Source organism: Lissotriton vulgaris, chromosome 5 (genome assembly GCF_964263255.1).
Source record: "Lissotriton vulgaris chromosome 5, aLisVul1.2, whole genome shotgun sequence".
NCBI classification, from domain to species: domain Eukaryota; kingdom Metazoa; phylum Chordata; class Amphibia; order Caudata; family Salamandridae; genus Lissotriton; species Lissotriton vulgaris.
Window position 1 is genome coordinate 1,554,566,535 of NC_141693.1, and position 20,833 is coordinate 1,554,587,367.

A 20,833-nucleotide genomic window follows, 5' to 3' on the forward strand; every position below is an offset into this window, starting at 1 on the left:
TTCTAGACTCTATTGCATACAGGAGCAAATACATTGTTTAACACCTTCAATGCTATGGGAATTCCCCTGCTGCGCTGACTTTGGCCCATTTCCATTAGTTCATGACGAGCTCAGCTCGTCATGAGTGTAGCAGCAGGCTACTGCATGACGAGCTGGGCTCGTCATGAGTGTGGAAGGAGTTAACCGTTCTTGGCCCGTGTCCTCTTTCCTTGACTACACACCAATGCAATAGTGTTTGGTGAAAATGTGTCTAGGCGGCACAAAAATCTCGGAGAATAATAAATGTGGGTGACATCGAGCAAACAGTAATAATTTATACCAAAATATAGTTTAATATTTTATTCAGTATATAGTGATAGTCAGTTATATACTTTGACTGTCAACAGATGCATATAAATTCTTTACTTTTATCAGCTTCAAAACTGCAAATTAGCAAAGTTTTCCTCAACATTGTGCTCTTAACTCATGTATGAAGCCAAGCCAAAAAGACAGAAAAAGAAGTCTGAAACTGGTGGTTCCGTTATGGTTCATTGGGGTTTGCAGTCAATGTCATCGGGAGTACATAGGCTCCTCATTTGACTGACTCTCAATATAAAATTTACTAGGTCAAGTTGGTTGTTCCAGACTCAATCACTAGATGTCAGAATATTGTGTAGCATATAAATCTAGAAACAATTTATTTTGAAAATGTCACTGTTGACCTTTAGGGTTTGAAGTCTTGGGGAATTGACACAAAAATACAGAAATCTTAGTTTATTTTTGTACTTCAGTATTTATATATTTGTACATACGTTGCCACTTTTCCTTGACAAATAAAGCAAATACAAACATGTGAGGAAGGGAGAGAGAGGAAAGCAAATGGATGGGTAGGAATGGAGAGAAGATAAAAGGAGGGAATCAGGATAAAGAGGAAACAAATATTAATGCAAGCACATTAGTAAACAATCCGAGAACTTGGGTACAACAGCAAAACGTGTATTTTTATGCAGATTCAGAAGCTTATAATTTCCTTTGTAATAAAAACATGAATGGTTGGTTTTAATATAGCTCCTTACAGCTATCAGAAAAAAACTACTTAATTAGATCCATGAAAGGTAAGTGCAAAGACTTTTGCCCACCAACCTATTTTGGTTTTTATGATATGATATGAATATTTATATGACTCCTCTGACATATCTAGCAGAGGAGCTGGGAGCTAAGGTGTTGGCTTATGCGGATGACACCCAGCTGCTTTTCACCTGGGCCAAAGGCACGGACTCTACTTCTAGCCCAACATTGCCTTTCATCAATTTTTAAATGGCTGGCAGAGGCACAGCTCAAGTGCAATGAAGGGAAATCGGAGATTCTGCTCTTCGGCACATTTCCCTTGAATTTTAGAGAGCAGCTCTGGCCTCCCGAGTACCCACGTCCGACCTCTACTGGGTAGCCAGCAAACAATCTTGGGGTTTGGTTTGACAAAGAACTTTCCTTCGCAGTACACATCTTGCTTAAATCTTTTAGAAGATTCTTTCCCCTTCTGCCAGCTGCAGCGAGGCAAACGATCATGTGTGCACTGATCCTGTCTCGGCTAGATTATGCTAATGCCCTTTTTGCTAGCATCCCGGGTTACCTGTTGAAGAAATTACAGGTGGTCCAGAATGCAAATGCTACTTACCAGTATGCATCTGTTCTTGGCATGTAGGGCTGCTGACATTCATATCTGTGCATAGTCCGCCACCTAGTGTTGGGTCCGGATGATTGCACCTTGTTGTCCTGGAAGAGTCTTCGAAGTATCACGAGATAGGTGGCTCCTCCCCTGGACTACAGTGCGCATGGGCATCGCCTCCATCCCCAGATTGTTTTTAGCCATTGGCAGAGATGGAGTGAGAAGTGAGTGATGACCATGCTATGAGCATATATGTGTATATGAATACATACTGCAGCTGCTACAGGCGCCGGGGAGGAGGGTGGGCGATATGAATGTCAGCAGCCCTACATGCCAAGAACAGATGCATACTGGTAAGTAGCATTTGCAGTTCGAGGCATGTGGGCTGCTGAATTCATATCTGTGCATAGAATACATAGCAGTACCTCCATTAGCGGCGGCCGCCCGTGCCAGCTGCAGTTGTCTGAAAAAGTGTTTTTAGAACAGCCTGACCAACAGCTGCCTGTTGTTTTGAATGCACGTCTACACAGTAGTGCTTAGTGAAAGTATGAGTGGTAGACCATGTGGCTGCTCTACAGATGTCTTCTAAGGGAATGTTACCTAAGAAAGCCATAGAGGCCCCCAACTTCCTAGTGGAGTGGGCCCTCGGTGGTATAGTGAGAGTGCGCTTTGCTTTAGCGAAGCAGATCTGAATGCACTTTACTATCCATCTAGCTATTCCTGCTTTGGAGATTGCATTTCCCTTGTGTTGTGTGGCAAAAGCAACAAAAAGTTGTTGGGTTTTGCGGAAATCTTTTGTCCTGTCCACATAATACATCAAAGCCCTTTTTACATCAAGGGTGTGGAGCATCCGCTCCGCCAGCGTCTCTGGGTTTTGGAAAAACACCGGCAATTCAATGGTTTGGTTTATGTGAAAGTGTGAGACCACTTTTGGTAAGAACTTAGGGTTAGTGCGGAGCACCACCCTGTTAGCATGTACCTGGAAGAAAGGTTCTTGGATGGTGAGCGCCTGCAGTTCGCTAACCCTCCGTAGCGATGTGATTGCTACTAGGAACGCAACCTTCCAGGTTAAAAATTGCAGCTCACAAGAGTGTAGTGGCTCAAAGGGAGGACCCATCAGCCTTGTAAGAACCACATTGAGGTTCCATTCCGGAGCTGGTGGAGTCCTTGGTGGAATGACTCTTTTGAGTCCTTCCAGAAAAGTCTTGATAGCAGGGACCTTGAAGAGTGACAGGTGCTGCCTATTCTGGAGGTATGCTGCCATAGCCGACAGGTGAATGCGGATGGAAGAGTAAGCTAGATTACAACGATACAGGTGAAAGAGGTAGCATATGATGTTTTAAATGGAAGCGTCTAGCGGGTCAATGCTGTGCTCCACGCAGTAGACGACAAACCTCTTCCATTTAGCCGCATAACAAGCTCTAGTAGTGGGCTTTCTTGCCTCCCGAATGATGTCCATGCAATCGGGAGGAAGATTAAGGTAGCCAAACTCTAGGACTTCAGGAGCCAGATCGCCAGGTTGAGCTGTTGCGGATCTGGGTGCTGAATGTCGCCATGGCTCTGCGTCAGAAAGCTGGGAGTGAGATGAAGCCTTTGATGCGGTACCACGGAGAGTTCCAGAAACGTGGTGTACCACGGTTGGCGAGCCCACGTTGGAGCAACCAGGATGAGCGTCATCGAGTGTTGCCTGAGCTTGCGTGCCACCAGCGGTATCAGAGGTGCTGGGGGAAAAGCGTACGCAAATCTGCCTGACCAGTTCATCCACATCGCATTGCCCTGTGATTGGGGGTGTGGGAATCTGGCGGCGAAGCTTTGGCATTTTGCGTTCTCCTTTGTGGCGAACAGGTCTATCTCTGGATGACCCCACCTTTGGAAGTACGGTTGGAGTACTGATGGATGTAACTCCCACTCGTGCATCTGATGGCTGTGTCTGCTGAGCAGATCCGCCATTTGATTGTCCTTGCCTGGGAGATGTTCTGCCATGAGAAAGATGTTCCTCTGAATGGCCCACTTCCACATGCTCTGAGCCAGATGAGACAGCTGTGGAGAGTGTGTGCCTCCCTGCTTCTGGATGTAGTACATGGCCGTCATGTTGTCCGTCCGGATCAACACGACCTTGTCGCACAGATGTACTTTGAACGCCTTTAAGGCCATGAAGATTGCCATCAGTTCCAACACATTGATGTGCATCTTCCTTTGCTGAAGTGTCCATAGTCCCTGCACAGTGTAGTGGAGTACATGCGCTCCCCATCCCTGGAGAGAGGCGTCCGTTGTTAGGATGATCTGTGGGACAGGCTCTTGGAATGGTCGGCCCTTGCAAAGGTTTTGTGGATTCCACCAATGCAGAGAGTTGTATGCCCGACCGCTCACCAACACTAGGTCTGTTAGTTGCCCATGAGCCTGAGTCCACTGACGTGCTAGGCCCTCCTGAAGCGGGCGCATATGTAGTCTCGCGTGCGGGACAATGGAGATGCAGGAGGCCATCATGCCTATCAACTGCATGAACACCTTCGCCGGAAGCGAGTGCTGGGGTCTGAACCGTTGGATCAGCGCCTGGATACTGGCGATTCTCACTGAATTCGGCTGCGCAGTGGCTGCCAGAGTATCGATCGTCGCGCCCAGATACTGTCGCACGTGGGCGGGCTGGAGATGGGACTTTGGGTAGTTCAGAGAGAATCCCAGATCGTGCAGGAGATGAATGGTGCGTGACACGTGGTCCACGCACTGCTGCTCCGTCTTTGCCTGAATAAGCCAGTCGTCTAGATACGGAAAGACATGAATGTGCTGGCGACGGAGATGCGCCGCCACAGTCGCTAGGCACTTTGTAAATACTCTCGGTGCCGTGGTGACCCCGAACGGCAGGACTCTGAACTGGTAATGCTGGTCTAAGATCTTGAATCTGAGATACTTTCTGTGGGAAGGATGCAGGGGAATATGGAAATAGGCATCCTTCAGATCCAGCGTTGCTAGGAAGTCCCCTTGCTGAATCAGGGGAAGCACCTGCTGCAATGTGAGCATATGGAAGTGCTCCGAGTTGATGTACCAGTTCAGGGGCCTGAGGTCCAGGATCGGCCTGAGTGATCCGTCCTTTTTGGGGATTAGAAAATACAGGGAGTAAACTCCTGTTCCCCGTTCTTGCAATGGAACGAGCTCTATTGCCCCTTTTTGCAGCATGACCAGTACTTCTTGCTGCAACAAGGTTAAATGCTCGTCGGACATAGCACGGCCTCTTGGCGGTATGTCCGGTGGAATGGACGTAAGTTCTAGACAGTACCCGCACTGGATAATAGACCTCACCCACCTGTCCGTGGTGATGGACCTCCACGCCGGCAGGAACTGCTGGAGTCTCCCCCCGACAGGTGTCGTGTGATCGGGGGGGAGTGACAAGACGTCACTGCTTGTTGGAGGTGGTGGACCTGGAGGCATTGTTTCCACGTCCCCTGCCTTTGATATTATTGCCTCTGTAGCCACCCCTGCCCTTGTTGTTGTTATACGAGGACTGGGTGTTACCCTTGTAGTATTGCGTTGACTGGGATGCCTGGCCCCTTGAGGTGCCTCTTGAATTGGAGCGGCGAAAAGAACTCCCCCGAAACTGCTGGCTTTGCAAAGCCCCCATAGACTTGGCAGTTTCGGTATCTTTCTTCATCTTTTCTAGGGAGGCATCCACCTCAGGGCCGAACAGATGGTCAGGATTCACTGTTTGACCCAATATAGTGGTTTGTATGTCGGGTTTGAACCCAGAAATTCGAAGCCAGGCATGGCGTCTAAGTAGAACGCTAGTATTGATAGCCCTGGAGGCAGTGTCTGCCACGTCAAGGGCACATTTGATGGATGCATTTGTTATAAGTTTACCCTCCTGAATGAGCATCTCCCCCGCCTCCTTGTATTGGTCAGGCAAGTGTTGCAGGATGGCCTCTAATGTGTCGTAATGGGCCCTATCATAACGTGCAAGCAGGGCTTGGGTGTTAGAGATCCTCCATATGTTTGCTGCCTGCGCAGCAATGCGTTTGCCTGATGCCTCAAATATTTTGGATTCCTTATCTGGGGGAGGAGCATCACCAGTAGTCTGCGAATTCGCCCTTTTTCGAGCGTTGGACACCACCAGGGAGTCCAATGGCAAATGTCCCTTAATGTACGTGGGGTCCGTGGGCGCCGCCTTATACTTCCTGTCGATGCGAGGGTTGACCACCCGCGCCCGGGTGGGTTCCTTGAACACCTCCTGTGCATGCTTCAGCACCCCTTTAAGCATCGGCAGTGTCTTGACTTGTTTTTCGGCTACCGAGAAGGTGTCGACCAAGAAATCGGCATCCACGGGGTCGGAGTGCAGTTCGACGTCATGGTTCGCTGCAGCTCTCTCTATTAATGCATTGAATGCCGCCGAGTCCTCCGTCGGGGACGTCTTCGCGGCGAAAAGTTGAGTGTCCTGGCCCGACTGCGGGTCGTCTGCGTCGCCACCTGCTGTCCAGGGCACATGCTCCTCTTCCGGATCCGAGTACGCAGGATAGTTGTACTCATCCTCTTCCTCGTCCACCTCAGGCACGGGGGAGTGTGCCGGCGAGTGTTCCGGGGCCTGTGGAGACAGAGGTTCCATCAGAGCCGAAGAGTCTCTCTTGTTCTTGAGTGGAATCCGAAAAGGTTCCAAGGCCGGCTCCGATGTAATCTTTCGCTTGAGGAGCGATAATTTTCCGGTGTTGGCGTCGATGATCACCTCACGACGTTCCTCCACCACCAGCGGTTGGAGCCGAAGCTTCGATACCACCAATGCAGCCTTCGGCGTCAACACTTCTTGAGAGTGTCCGCTCTGCTTAGGCGCGAAAGCCTTCGGCGCCGACTTGGGAGGAAGGGTAAAACGAATGGGCGTTTGTTCCTTGGCAGGCTTCGGCGTGGGCTTAGGCAGTACAGTGTCCTGGCTGGGAACCACAGTAGACTGTTGGATCCGCCTTAAGGATTCTCCCACCTTCTTTGTAAGGGATGCCGAGGGCTGAACCGTCTCGAGCGACTCTTCGTCTCCGAGAGCCCGGTCGTCGGTAGGCCTCTTCTTCGGTGCCGACGCCCCATGGCCTGGCGCACCGTCGGCGTGACGCTTCTTCGAAGCCGTCTTCGGGTCCGCGACCCCTTTCGGTGCCGACGCAGCCGCGTCGGGTGCCTTCACCTTCGGCGCCGACCCCAAAGGCTTCGGGTCGGTCATTTTGGCGCGGCTCTTGTGGTCGGCCATTTTGGCGTGGCTCTTCAAGTCGGCCATTTTGGGTTTCGTGGAAGTTGACGCCTCCAGAACCTTCTTCACTAGCGCCACTTTCGGTTTCGGTTTCGCATCCGAAGGGGCGAGACCAGTTGGCTTCACTTTCGGTTTCTTGGCAGAAATGTCCATGACCGGGCCCGGGGGCGGGGACGTAGGACTTAAAGTTAGATCATGGGTAAGGCCCGAAGGCAATCCCTCGACCTGGGCCGTATGACGGGGAGTAACCCCGGAGTCTGGTTGGGGATGCTCTTCCTCTGAGCTATCACCCATCGTGGCACAAATCAGTTAGTCGTCCCCTACCTCACCGGAGACTTCGTCGTAGGCCTCCTCATCCGCGTCATAGGTCTCTTCCTCAGACGCGGGGCCAGAGTCCGATCCTTGTACGTCGTCCGCTTCCTCGACAGATTCCTGAAAGATGTCATCAGGCGGGGGCGCCGAAGCCGACAATTGAGCCTGGAGCCGATTAGCCCGGCGAATCTTCAGAGTCTTCTTACTCCTAAATTTGGAACACTCCATGCAGGTGTCTTCACGGTGATCCGGTGACAAGCATGTATTGCACACGGGGTGCACGTCGAGGTGCGAGTATTTAGAGTGACACAGCGGACACTTCTTGAATGGAGTCCGCTCCATAGCAAAGGGTGTAGTGTAGGCCCGTCCGCGTCGAAAGCACGTGGAAGGGTTGTAGGAGATCGGAGCTGAGAGTCAGTAAGAAACCCGAACGCAACTATACCGACGCCCAGCCTAAAGACCTTTTGGTCTCGAGAAAAAGTCGAACAACTATCGGTTCCGATAGAGGGAACCGAAAACACATCCGAACCCAATGGCGGAAAAAAACAATCTGGGGATGGAGGCGATGCCCATGCGCACTGTAGTCCAGGGGAGGAGCCACCTATCTCGTGATACTTCGAAGACTCTTCCAGGACAACAAGGTGCAATCATCCGGACCCAACACTAGGTGGCGGACTATGCACAGATATGAATTCAGCAGCCCACATGCCTCGAACCACCGCAGCCAGATCACTGGCTGCCCTTAGCAGCCAGACTGAAATTCAAACTATTGATCATGGCCCACCGCGCGCTCCATGGGTGTGGCCCTCTTCACCTGCAGAGACGCATTTCCTTTTATGCTCCTGCGCGCTCTTTGCACTCCTCGTCCCTATGCTTTGCCGAAGTCCCACACTTTAAGTGTTAAAGGATGGGGGGCAGCTCCTTTTCAGTTAAAGCAGCAGTTGCATGGAATGTTCTTCCTCTGGTCCTGCGTACCATCCAGGATCCAGTTGCATTTAAGAAAAAATTTAGGAAAACATTGAAAACTCCTCTATTCACTTGAAGCTCATTGCCGCACCTTGTTGGTCTCACGCCGGGACACTCACGGGTAGCCGTGCGCGTAACAAATTCATATAACATAACATGGAAGGTTATCTGGGTCGGCAGTTGTAGAAAGATTTTAAGGTGCAGAGTATTTATTTTATTGCCTAGAATTAAAATAAATGTAACACTGCAACATCTTATGTATTCAAAGGAGGTTATATTTGTGTCTTTGCTCCAATATACTTAACCTAAAAAAAAAAAGCAATCGATGCTTTATCTGAAATATGCATTTAATTGACAGGTGACTCTTTAAAGAACCTTCTTGTGCTAACTTCTAAAATCAAGTATCACAGGAGGCTACAGCAGCCGACAGGTCTACTGACATTTAATTTGACACTCCAATTTATTTTTTAGTATCAAAGATCTATATTGGGACCATAAAGACCTATGACATTCAGATGCTTCATGATTGTGTTCCATCAACCTCTAAGCTCATCTTCCACAGCATCCTGACAATACTGATCAAACCAGCCACTACTAAAATTACACTGTCCTTATATTTACTTTCATTCTTAGTAGGTTTTCTCAATTCTTTCAGACAAGAACCTTAATTAAATTATAGTACTAATTATGCATTGCATATCCTATTACGTTCCTTGGAGACAGATTTATATAACCCTGTAATTGTACTAACTGATCTAGTTGTGTCCCTCCAATATGGGCTGTTAGTCATCAGAGACATTAAATGTTCAGTGGCAGAGCTCTGCCTTGAACTGTAACCCATTTCATTTCGGGTTAGAAATCTCTATTTATATATTTGTACATACATTGTCACTTTTCCTTGACTAATAAAGCAAATACACACACGTGAGGAAGGGAAAGAGAGGAAAGCAAATGGATGGGTAGGAATGGAGAGAACATAGAAAGGAGGGAATCAGGATTTTAGAGATGACACTATAAAATCTTAAAGTAAGTAGCCAGCCCAAAAAAGCATGTTGATATAAAATATAATCAATGTGACTGCCGATTTCAATAGCGATATGTCTGAGAAGCTGCAGTGTTTTTTTTCTTTATATCATCCGTATAAGCTCACCACATCAAAAGATGAAAAGTGATTCAATAGATTTTCATTTCACTTAAGAACTGGACCATTTGGGAAATTCTGTTGATGGCCTTTTGTAAACCTGTAATACATCTTCGTATATGGGTACTATACGTTTTGGTTTTAACCAGCAGTTAATACAGTAAAGTAATACAGTATAATGAAGTGTCTTCCACATGCATCTTTCTAAGTATAAAAACAAACATTTGGGTAGCACATTCGCTTCGTAATCATTGGTTAGACGTAGAGTTTGCCCAGTGGTGGGGAAGAATGAAACCCTCCTGAGGTGGCGTTCCTGGTGTTACTTATGCTTCCGTTTAGCTGGGCCATGCCTTGCAGTTTGGACTGATCACAATGGAGTAGCAGAGGGAGACTGAACCTCAATTGCAATTTGAAAACATGCAATTTTTTTTAAGTTCCTTTACTCTTATTTATTTGCTCCATTTTGTTCTACATTTTTCACCCTAAAGCCTAGTATTGTTGGTCTGGAGAGCTCAGCCTAGTTCGTTATTAGAGGAGTTTCAGGACAGGCCATAGAGGTCATTTTCAGCCTTTGTAAAGGGATGTAGAACTGGGAGCCCTACAATGTACAGGCAGTTGTGCAAACCTGTCCCTCTCCACTTTTCCCTGACCAATCCTTTTGGTTTACCCTTGGTGAAATAGATAGTCTGTGCATTCATTACGTTACAATAGTAGAGCACAAACCTCTGTTGGCCAGAGGGACCACCCATCCTAGTAAAGTGTTTTTTTTTTTTTATTGAGACCAAAACTTAAAACAGTTCCAATTTACAATTTAAACAGCAGAGTTGGTTATACAAAAATACATACAAAATACAACAGAAAATAAATAGTCCAATTAGGCAAATAATAGCACAAATACATTTCTATCTATTAAGACTGAGGAAAACACATCGGAAACAAATGAAAAAGATACTAGTGCTATAATATAATCCAAACTGCACTTTTTTCTTATCCAATCCATTCGGCCACAGGCGCCCAGATTTGGGTGGCAAGTTGCCGTCGTCTCCCCCCTTTGCAAGAAAATGCAGAAAATTGTAAACGATGTATGGTTAACAATCTTGCCCGCCACTGTACAAATGTGGGGGCTTCCGAAGAAAGCCACTGAGAAGTAATACATAGGCGAACCTGTGACATAGCAATAAATATAAGAGCTGATTCATTAAAGGTGTTGCCAGCAACTGATATATTACCTGCCTCAACCCCAAATATCACAAGTGCCGGTGTTATTATGCATCGAATCTTAAGTGTAACATTAATAAAGTGCTCAATGTCATCTAGAAAGCCACGAAGCAATAGGCAGGAATAAAACATATGTGTTGCATCGGCTGCCAGCAACTCGCATCGTGCACATGTATTTCCTTTTGGGACCCCCCATTTTGCAATCTTAGCAGGCGTATAATATAAGTCCAGCATGGACATATAACTTTGGGTTTTAAGCGAGCCAGATACTATAACCTGACTAGCTAGTTCTATTACCGAAGTTAAATCAATACCTGCCATACCTAATTTCACTTCCCACTTGGCATTTTGAACAGGCAAGTCATCCGGAAGTGTTGATAAAATATATTGGTACAGATTACCTATTCTACTTCTCTTTTTTATCAACTCAATGAGAGACACTTTCTCCAAAATACAAGGATATATCTTCAAGTATTTTTGGATAAAATTTTGAATCTGTAGATACTTAAAAAAGTCACGTGAAGATAACTGAAATTTTTCTCTTATTTCACTATATGTTAGGACAGCTCCATCCTTGACCATGTCACCCAACCCATAAATACCCTTGTTTTGCCACCTGTACATAACGTGATCCTGAAAGATGCTGGGAAATATTCGACTAGCTTTGAAAGGCGTATATAAGTTCATATTTGGAATAGTTAATTTCCTCCTAATCATTCGCTAAATAGTATATGCTGCTAATAAGACCTTAAAGCGGGTTCTCTAATAGTAGCTGGGTTCAAAGACTTCAAGTGAAATAGCTTTTGCAGCTGAACCGAGCCCGATCTCATAGATAGTGGGAGTGTTACATATGGGTATGCTCACTTTATCTCCACATAGCAACACTCCCATTATCTGCAACATTGCAGCCCAGTAATACATAGCAAGATTTGGGACCGCCCAGCCCCCTCGATCTCTGGGAAGACACATCCACTTAGCTGCTCTACGTGATCGCCTGTAGCCCCACAAAAATCTGTAGCAAAGTCAATCTGCTTTTATTTATTTATTTATTTATTTATAACAACATTTGTAGAGCGCGAACGAAGGCCCTAGGGCATCTCGGCGCTGATAACTGAAAATGTTTAACCCACAAGGGGTGCTGAGGTCAAGAGTCAGGATCTTAAGTTAAAAAGCCAGGTTTTCAGATTTTTTCGGAAAGACCAGAGGGAGGTGCTGGCCTTGATAGAGAGAGGGAGAGTGTTCCACAACTGCCCGCTACAAGAGATCGTCTGTCACCCCAATGGACCGTTTTTGTTCGGGGGACCACCAGGTCAAAGGAGCTGGAGGAACGCAGTGTTCTGGAAGGGCAGTAGGGGGTCAGGTTCTGAGTGAAGAACACTGGTCCAGCATTATGTAAGGCTTTATAGATCAAACACAATGACTTGAACTTGATCCTCTTCTTCACTGGGAGCCAGTGAAGTTGCCTTATGATGGGGGACACCGATTGGTATTTTGTGGTTCGCCCTAGTAGCCTGGCGGCCGCGTTCTGGATGGCCTGCATTTTCGATAACACTCTCTCCTGGGCACCTAGAAACAGAGCGTTGCCATAATCTAGGGTGGAGAGAACCAGGGCGGTAACCAGTGTTTTGGCGGCATTTTCGGGCAAGAAGGGCAGGATTTTCTTAATAAGCCGTAGCTTGTAAAAGGCTGAGGAGGAGATCTGGTTGGCATGTGGAAGGAAGTTCAGACGATCGTCGAACAGAACGCCCAGGTTCCTCACCTTGTTGACCGGTTCTGGGGGCTGACCCATGGGTGAGGGCCACCATAAGGGGGACCACTCCGGGGAAAGATTGCCAAAAATAACGACTTCTGATTTATCAGAGTTTAATTTCAGGCAATTATGGGCCATCCAGCTCCCAATTGCCTGCATACCCTGATTGAATATGTTGGCTTTTTGAGGCCCGTCATTCTTGACAGAGAGGACCAGTTGGGTGTCATCTGCGTAGGATGTTAGGCTCATCCCGTGTGCTCTGATGACATTGGCAAGGTCCGACACATAAATGTTAAACAGTGTCGGACTAAGGGATGAGCCTTGGGGAACACCACATGGCAGTGACAAGGGAGAGGATTCAAACGGTCCTACAGTAACAACCTGGGTCCTGTTAGCCAGGAAGGAGGCAAGAAGATTTTTTGCGTTGCCTCGGATACCTATACTCTCGACACGGTCGACCAAGGTGGTGTGGTCGACCGTGTCGAAGGCCGCCGATAGATCCAGTAGGATCAGGACAGCAGTGCCTCCCGCATCCCGAATGGATCTAATGTCATCCGCCGCCTTGACCAAGGCGGTCTCGGTTCCGTGGAATCGGCGGAAGCCGAACTGAGATTCGTCCAGACATTTGTTTTCTTCTATAAAGAGGGAGTGTTGTGCGTTCATGATTTTCTCCACTATTTTGGCTAGTAGTGGAAGACTTGCAATGGGTCGGTAACTTTTAAGTTCTTCTTTGTCCAGGGTGGGCTTTTTAAGAAGCGGTTTTATGAGTGTTTTCTTAAGGGTATCCGGGTAAGTGCCTGTAGAAAACATGGAATTGCAGATTTCGGTTATGGCAGGAAGAACTGCTTCCATGATAGGCCGTAAAACCTTCATGGGACAGGGGTCCAGAGCTGACCCCGATTTGATGGTGGAAGTGATGTTTAATACCTGAGAGCAAGACACTTCTCTGAACTGATGAAGCGTAGGTCCGTCAAGGTGGGTGGGGGGCCTGTGGGAACGGGTTGAGGAATTGGCAAAGATCCGATAAATGTCATCAACTTTGCTGAAAAAGAACTTTGACTGAGCATCGCAAAGAGCTTGGGACGGGGGAGGTGTGAGATCCACAGAAGAACCTGCTAGTTGTTTAGTAGTCTCATAAAGGCATTTATGCGAGTTTTGAGCGGCTTCAATTTTGTTACAGTAGTGCTTTTTCTTGGCGTCAAAAATAAGATTTTTGTATATAGCTTCCGACTCTTTATACAAGGATTTAGCTTCCTGATTGTAGTCTTTTCGCCAGTGTCTCTCTCTGTTTCGGCACTGTTGCTTTTGTGTGCGTAGTTCGTCCGTATACCACGGGGCCGAAGGGGTGGATCTATTACGTGACCGTTGTTTAACTTGAACCAGGTCTTTGGCTGCGGAACTGATCCAGTTGTGATATTGGGTGGTAGCAGTGTTTGGGTTAGGAGATAAGGTGCGGAAGGTATCGTTGAGCGTGGTTTTTAGCCTGCTTTCATCTATGTCATCCCATGCCAAATAGGGTTGGCGAGAGTTGGGGTTTGATTTGTTGGTCAGGGAATCGCGTATTAGCAATGTTGTCAGGATGAGGTGGTGGTCAGACCAAGTTAAGGGAAGTATTTGTGTGACTTGAAAGTCCGTGGCATTTGAAAAAATGCCATCTAGCGTGTGACCTCCTTCATGCGTGGGAGAGTGAACCAAGGGAGTAAGGCCGAAGGTAGCCAGGTCGGCCGATAGCGTGGCTGTATCAGGGTTGTCAGGGGCATCAAAGTGGAAGTTAAAATCACCTAAAATGGTGAATGAATTATCAAGTGCAGACATTTCCAAAAAGGACCTGAAAGAACTAATGAAGTCGTACCCACGAACCCAGTTGCTGACTGATGTTTTACCCTCTGAGGCGGAAGCCGGAGGTTTGCTTGCTCACTTGCACTTGTTCTCTGATAATTTAATTAAACGATTGATCACTAATTCGTTTATGTTTTTAAAAATTGTATAATATTTTAATCAGGTGCTATTTGAGCTTATTTGAGAAAACAAAAGAGGAATGGTCCTAAACAAATATAAAAACGTAGGTAGAATTAGCATTTTAATAACACTGCATCGTCCATATAAGGAAAGATGCAGGCTATCTAGTCTTTCCAATTTTTTATTGGCTTCATCTATAACCGGTAGAATGTTTAAATCAGGTATACTATCTACTACAGAGGTAATACGCACCCCTAAATACATGGCATCCGGAACCACTGGGGCATCTGAAATGGCCATACCAGGTGTCTGAACCACCTGCGTCTTTGAAACATTGGGCTTGTAACCGGACACTGCCCCAAAATGCCCTGCTAATTGCTTAAGTTCACTAAAAGCAGACGAGACTTCGGATGTTATAACCACTATATCATCTGCGTACGCTAGCAGATTATAAGACATATCGCTGACTCTTATAGGTTTTATGCGCTGATTAGCCATAATCTTAGAAAGGAAGGGATCTATGTACAGGGCAAACAACAGGAGAGAGCAAGGACACCCCTGCCGCGTGCCCCTAGTGATCGAAAAAGGATGAGTCTGCTGGCCGGAGATACGAAGTTGTGCTCTTGGTGATATATACATTGCACATATTGCCTGTATAAATTCTTTTGGAAATCTCTTCCACTTCAGGACAGCCCACATAAACCCCCAAGAGACCCTGTCGAACGCCTTCTCGGCGTCCAACAGGATCAACCCGAGGGGTGAGTTTGTGACTTGAGCCCAATCTAATAAAGCTATGGAGCGTCTAACATGGTCAGCAGTATCTCGGCTGGGTATAAATCCGTGCTGAAACACCGAGACCAAAGGGGTAATCACCTGTGCAAGTCGTCCGGCCATTATTTTTGAATATATTTTAGAATTACTATTGATTAGAGAAATAGGCCGAAATGATGATGGTAACAGCTCAGGTTTGTCTTTTTTTTTAAATAGAACTATGGTTGTATTTTGCCATGATTCAGGTACTATACCCTTCTGGGCTGCTCTTAATACCTCCAAGAAAACCTGGCCAATTTCAGATAGAAACACCTTATAAAACTCCAATGGCACTGCATCCGGTCCACAGGCCTTGCCATTAGCCAGAGATTTTACTGCTGTCTTGACCTCCTCCCATTGAATGGGGGTGGCCAAATGCTCAGCCTGTTCAGGAGAGATAATGTCAGTCAAGATCTGCTAAAAAAGCTTCGGCAGCTCTCTCGGTGTTGAGACGAGTGGTATCTTCGCTATATAAAGAGGAATAAAATCTTAGGAAGACTTCATTGACCTTTTCCTGTGTTTCATGTACTACACCATGTTCATCTTGGATTTTCACCACTTGAGTCTGAATGCTCCGCTGACAGAGCCTCTTAGCCAGAACCCTGCCGGAATTCTCCCCAAACTCAAACATTTCTGTACGATATTGTAAAAACTTTAACGCAAGATCCTGCCCAAGAGCCTCCAATAGCACAGCCCTGAGAATCGCTACCTTTTGTAAGCTGGAAGCTATATTTTTCCCATCCTTGATGTCTAAAGTCAGTGCTATTTCTGCCTCCCGGAGTTCTCTAACACCGTTACGCATCCGTTCTTGTTCTAATTTCCACCTGTAAGAAGAGAAACTTTTAGTCTCACCCCGTAATCCACCTTTCATTGTGTCCCAGACCACTTGATCTGTAGCAGATCCTCTGTTAATATTCAGAAATTGGACTATCCATTTTTTAATATGTGAACGATACCCCTCGTCCAATAAAAGTTTTTTATCAAAGGTCCAATCTCTAGGTGGTTTTCTAACTCGTGGCCAAGGACATTCAGCAATCAGTGGATTATGGTCTGAAAGAAGTTGTGGTAAACAAAAAATAGTGCTAACAGCTGCTAACTGTTTAGACAAAAAAAATAAAATCTAACCTGACATTTTTCTTATGAGGAATAGAGTAAAACGTAAAGCCATCTTCTGTTCTTTTATGGAGATACCATAAGTCTGTAAGACCATGCTCCTGGAGTAGAGCCTGAAGGGCTTTAAAGTCTTTTGATTTTCTCCCCGCATAATTACTGACGTTCTTAAACTCCACATCGCTTGGCATATTAATGTTCATATCTCCACAAAAGAGAAATGGACTAGGCCAACCTGCCAGCTCAACATCTAAATATTCAAATACATCAGGGTCATCTAAATTCGATCCATACACATTGCAGATTGTTAACAATTTCCCATTGATGCACAATTCCGCTATAGCCCACCTACCCATTTTATCAGCCAATATCCTTTTACATTTACCCAGGCCGACCCTTGCATATATAACGACCCCTCTAATCATAGTTGTCTGTTTAGAGCAGGTTAATATCTCAAAACCAGGTAGCTTCAAGCATTCCCGCTTCCCCCAGGGAATATGTGTCTCTTGTATACAAAGTATATCTATATGCATGAAGTCAACAATTTTACGACAAAGAGCCCGCTTTTTAGCGTCATTGAGGCCACAGATATTCCAAGTGCCAATAGCTATTTTATCCTGCCCCATCTAAGCAAAAAAGAAACAAACAGAACCCAGATGAGCTTCCCTCAGCCATTATATAGATAATTGGTACTACCAACTCTGCAAAATAGGTCTCAATTTTTTTTGCTACGTGTGAGGCAAGATGGCGGCCGCTACTGTGGCCGTGTGAGGTGCTACGTCGTATCCCTGGTTGAATTCCCTGCCTTCGGTGGATTTTCCTACCTTTCGGACTGCGGGTTGACGGCTTTCGGTCTTATATCGGCCTTGTGGAGTCTGAGCGAGTTCTGAGCAAGGGCGGAGCATTCTCCTGCGTTTTTTAGCGGTTTCAGCTTCTGCCGTGTGCTGCCCGAGTGAGTAACGCTCAGCTGCTCTGAGCCGACACCTGTTCTGATCCCGCCCCGACGCTGGGCTGGGTTGGGACACGTTGCTTGCCACCCTGAAACTGACAAACGGCTACGGAGGTTCAGAGCTGTGTTAAATTCAATTGCTGAATCAGGCGAAAAGGTCCATTCCGGCAACAAAAAAAAATAAGGAAGAAACACTGTTGATATTTTGTGACTTTTCCAGCTGTAACAATCGCCTGAATACATTTTGGAAATTGGAACTGTTGAAGCAATACATTGAAACACTGCCTAATTAAGGTGAGAGCGGGACATTTTGCTAGCAAAGCTTCTGCAGGTTTAATTATAAAGATTTAAATTCGACAGGGATCTTGCTTTATAGCATTTGTTATGGCACTGAAGGGAAGGGGAAACGTGAAGAATAAAGGTGGGGGAGTGACTGAAATTCCGGTTGGGACCCCCACAAGGAGCGGACCTCTTGAGGGAAATGGCAATGGTGCTAAAACGTGAGGGGCTGCCTCCAAGTCTAATCCTCCAGAGGTAGATAGTCGCCCGACTCGGGTGGCTATAGATGCTGGCGCAGTTGGAAAGACTAATGTTTTAAGTGTAAAATCGCAGCCCCTTTTGCAGTCACAGGCACGTAGTGGGCAAGGAGCTTTAGGAGATTTACAGACTAATTACAGAGACTCAGCAGCCCACCAGTTTCAAGAGACACCAGCTAAACAAAAAACAGTTGCAGTTGCAGCAATCTTTGATAAAAGGCGGAGAGCCAGGTTGAAAGAAAATTTGGAACTGAATAGTGAGCTGATTATTAAGTCTATCGTTAGAAACGATGTAGCTGGAGCTGGTAACGAAGTGAACATGTCTGAGATTGATATGAGGCAGGATCACGTAGAGTCAACTACCCCTGTAATGGGGGTTGAAGATGTGATTTCCCAGCCTGTCTAAAAAGTGGTGTTGGATAAAGATCTTGAATCTGAGGCTGAGGGGAAATTTTACTCTATGTCAGACCTAACAACCCTATCTGATAAAGAACAAGAATTGGATAGTATCAGCAATCTGGGTGACTGGGGAGACCTTCTAGATTATGAAGAAGGAGAGGACCCGGAACAGTTTCAGACCCAGGATACAGTGAGGAAGATGAAGGATATCAGTGAAACAGCACAGCGTGATCAAGTACAGCCATTCGTTCAGATTAACTTGGATGAAGAGCTGGAAGAGGAGGCAATTACACTAAGTCTCATCTATAAGACTATCATGACTCATCGCAATGAGACAAAAATGGAGGGTCTGCGAACGCAAGGTGCTGTAAGGAAACTACAGAACAACGTATGGCGCTTAATAAAAACCTGCGCGGAAGTTACATCACGTGTGGTGGAAGTAGAGGAGAGAGTGTCTTCTGTAGAAGATACTTTAGGGAAGCAACAATCTGCTGTAGAGTCACTACAGAATGCAAAAACTGATGTGGACTGGAAGCTCACTGATTTAGAAAATCGATCACGCCATAATAACTTGCGAATTTTAGGTATAGCAGAAACAAGAGAAGGGGCAGACCCTCGCAAGTTTATTGTACAGCTGTTTAAGGAGGCCTTTCCAGAGCTGACTTCTTGGAACTGGGAAAGGGAGGTAATCCGGGCTCACAGATTTCCGTTCGCAGTGCGACAACATGCTAGAGATAGACAGGGTGAGCAAAATCTATACCCAAGGGCGATATTGATTTGTTTGAATAATTATTTGCTGCAAGAAGCCCTCTATGATTTAGCCCGTCCTGGGAAAAACCGCACTGGTATGGGGTGAGAGTTCTTTGTACGCCCGGACTTTTGCCCAACAACTGTTAACGAACGATGGCAAATGCAGAAACTATTTATTTCCTTCCAAGCAGTAGGTGCCCAGGTTTTTCTGCTCAATCCCTCTAAATTAAAGATTGTCTTTAATGGGCAAATGAGGTACTTCACATCTAGCCGGCTGGCACAGGACGATCTGTCTGATCTCAAAAAGAAAGAGGGTTGAAATGGATGTTTATTGTTAAAAATTACTAAGTGGAGAAAGATGATTTATATAGTTCTGGTGCTTTTACAACGTGAATTTGTAACTTGTAATTGGTATGGTGTTTCTATAAATTTGGGGGTGGTGGGTAGGGTTAATGCTTTATTTTCAGCTGAAGGATAATGAGCGTATCTCTCTTCATGCAAAAAGTATCGGTTGAGGTATTTTATAAACAAAAAGAGTAGCTCATCTGCTTGGTTAAGAGAAGGTCCCTAGGAAACAATGATGTTAATTGTATCTGTTTATATGTATAGAAACAGTAACTTTTTTGTTATTTTCAATTTTTTTTATAGATCTTAGGGATTTTGACATTAGAATGACTGAATACCGATATTTGCAATTAGAAGTTAAATATATTTGAGAAGTGGAGTAAGAGAGTACCATATGAGTGGGGTAGGGAATTCGATGGGGTGGGGAACGGTGGTTGCATCTCAACATCACTGAGGACAATGTCCTTAAGCCTCTTTTTTGGGTGGTGGTGGGGGTATGGGAGGTGGGGGGAGGGAGTTGCAAGGGGTGGCGTGGGGTGGGGGAGGGAGAGCTGGGTAGCAAAAAAAAAAAACTAGTAAAGTGTTTCTGCATTACTTTGGTGCTCAGATACAGTTTGGCAAACCCCCATTCTCTTATAGAGGAAGCCTTCACTGCGGACCCTCTCTCTACTATACTAAGGGAATCATCTCATTATCCAATGGAGAACAATAATACTTGCAGCTTTGGGGCACCAGTGCTAAACACCTGTAACCATCAGGGATGCTGCCCATGGACCACTCACTACCCCAGGAACCTTAGAAAGCGGATGGTATTTACAATTAGGTTTAATGTTAAAGTCAACCCCTGGCTTCAAGAAGAAAAATCAAAGAGAAACAGAAATACAATCCTTCACAAAAATGCAAAAACAAATGACAAGGGACTTTTCCAATATATAACAGACCTAGCTGGCCCTCTAAGCTGCGGTCAGGCACAACACCAGAGACATGTTATAAAAATGGGGTGTTCCTTCTTAACCTGCTGTGGTGTATTATTGCCCTTCGAATAGCTGGGGTCTGGGTACGGTGTTGGAGCGCAGGCTTCTTCTCTGACGGGTAGTGCTTTTCGATCAGTGCTGGCACCTGCGGGTACTGCACCTGTAAGAAGAACAAGCATACTTGAGCGTAAACTCCTCTTCTTAGGATATTTTTGTAGAAACACACCATGCAAATGCTACCTGGCAAATTATGAACCGTATCCATTACTCACTCCATCGCTATGCTGTGGATGCCACCTCTATAGGAATTCAGAGATGAGTGCTCTCAACTACGCACCTTTCACAAGAACCAGATGCACACCTTAAATCACCAGGCAAGCTAGAGGCAATTCAACTCACAGCATATGGTGTACAAGAAAACTCGCTCCGATTTGGAAAAGGCCTGCAAAGCCAAAATAGACACCATAGACTGAGCTATGAGTCGCAGTTACTGTCTCCCACTGAATGTTCTGGTTACTCGTAACCCAACATCGTGCTTACAGATGAACCTGCATATTATGTTACAGTTAATTTCCGATCTGTGATGTCTTTTTACCCCTCCGGCTCATAAGATGCACACATGCACTGACGTTGAGGGGCACTGACAGAAGGGGATCATACTCAACCTCATTTTTTATCAAGTGATTAATTTTCTATATCCTTTAGATAAAGTATCACAGCGATAGCGGAACCCAAAGCCCGGGTCATCAGAAGC

General features: G+C 45.9%; 1 protein-coding gene across 2 annotated transcripts in view; it reads right to left on the minus strand.

The window, feature by feature from the left end:
* LOC147715138 (receptor-interacting serine/threonine-protein kinase 3-like) overlaps positions 1-20,833 on the minus strand; it is a 354,916-nt gene that overhangs the window by 70,115 nt on the left and 263,968 nt on the right. For both annotated transcript variants that reach the window (XM_086923624.1, XM_086923623.1), the window contains exon 9: positions 20,121-20,239. In XM_086923624.1, coding sequence (XP_086779750.1) covers positions 20,121-20,239 — 119 coding nt within the window. The remainder of the gene's footprint in view (positions 1-20,120; positions 20,240-20,833) is intronic.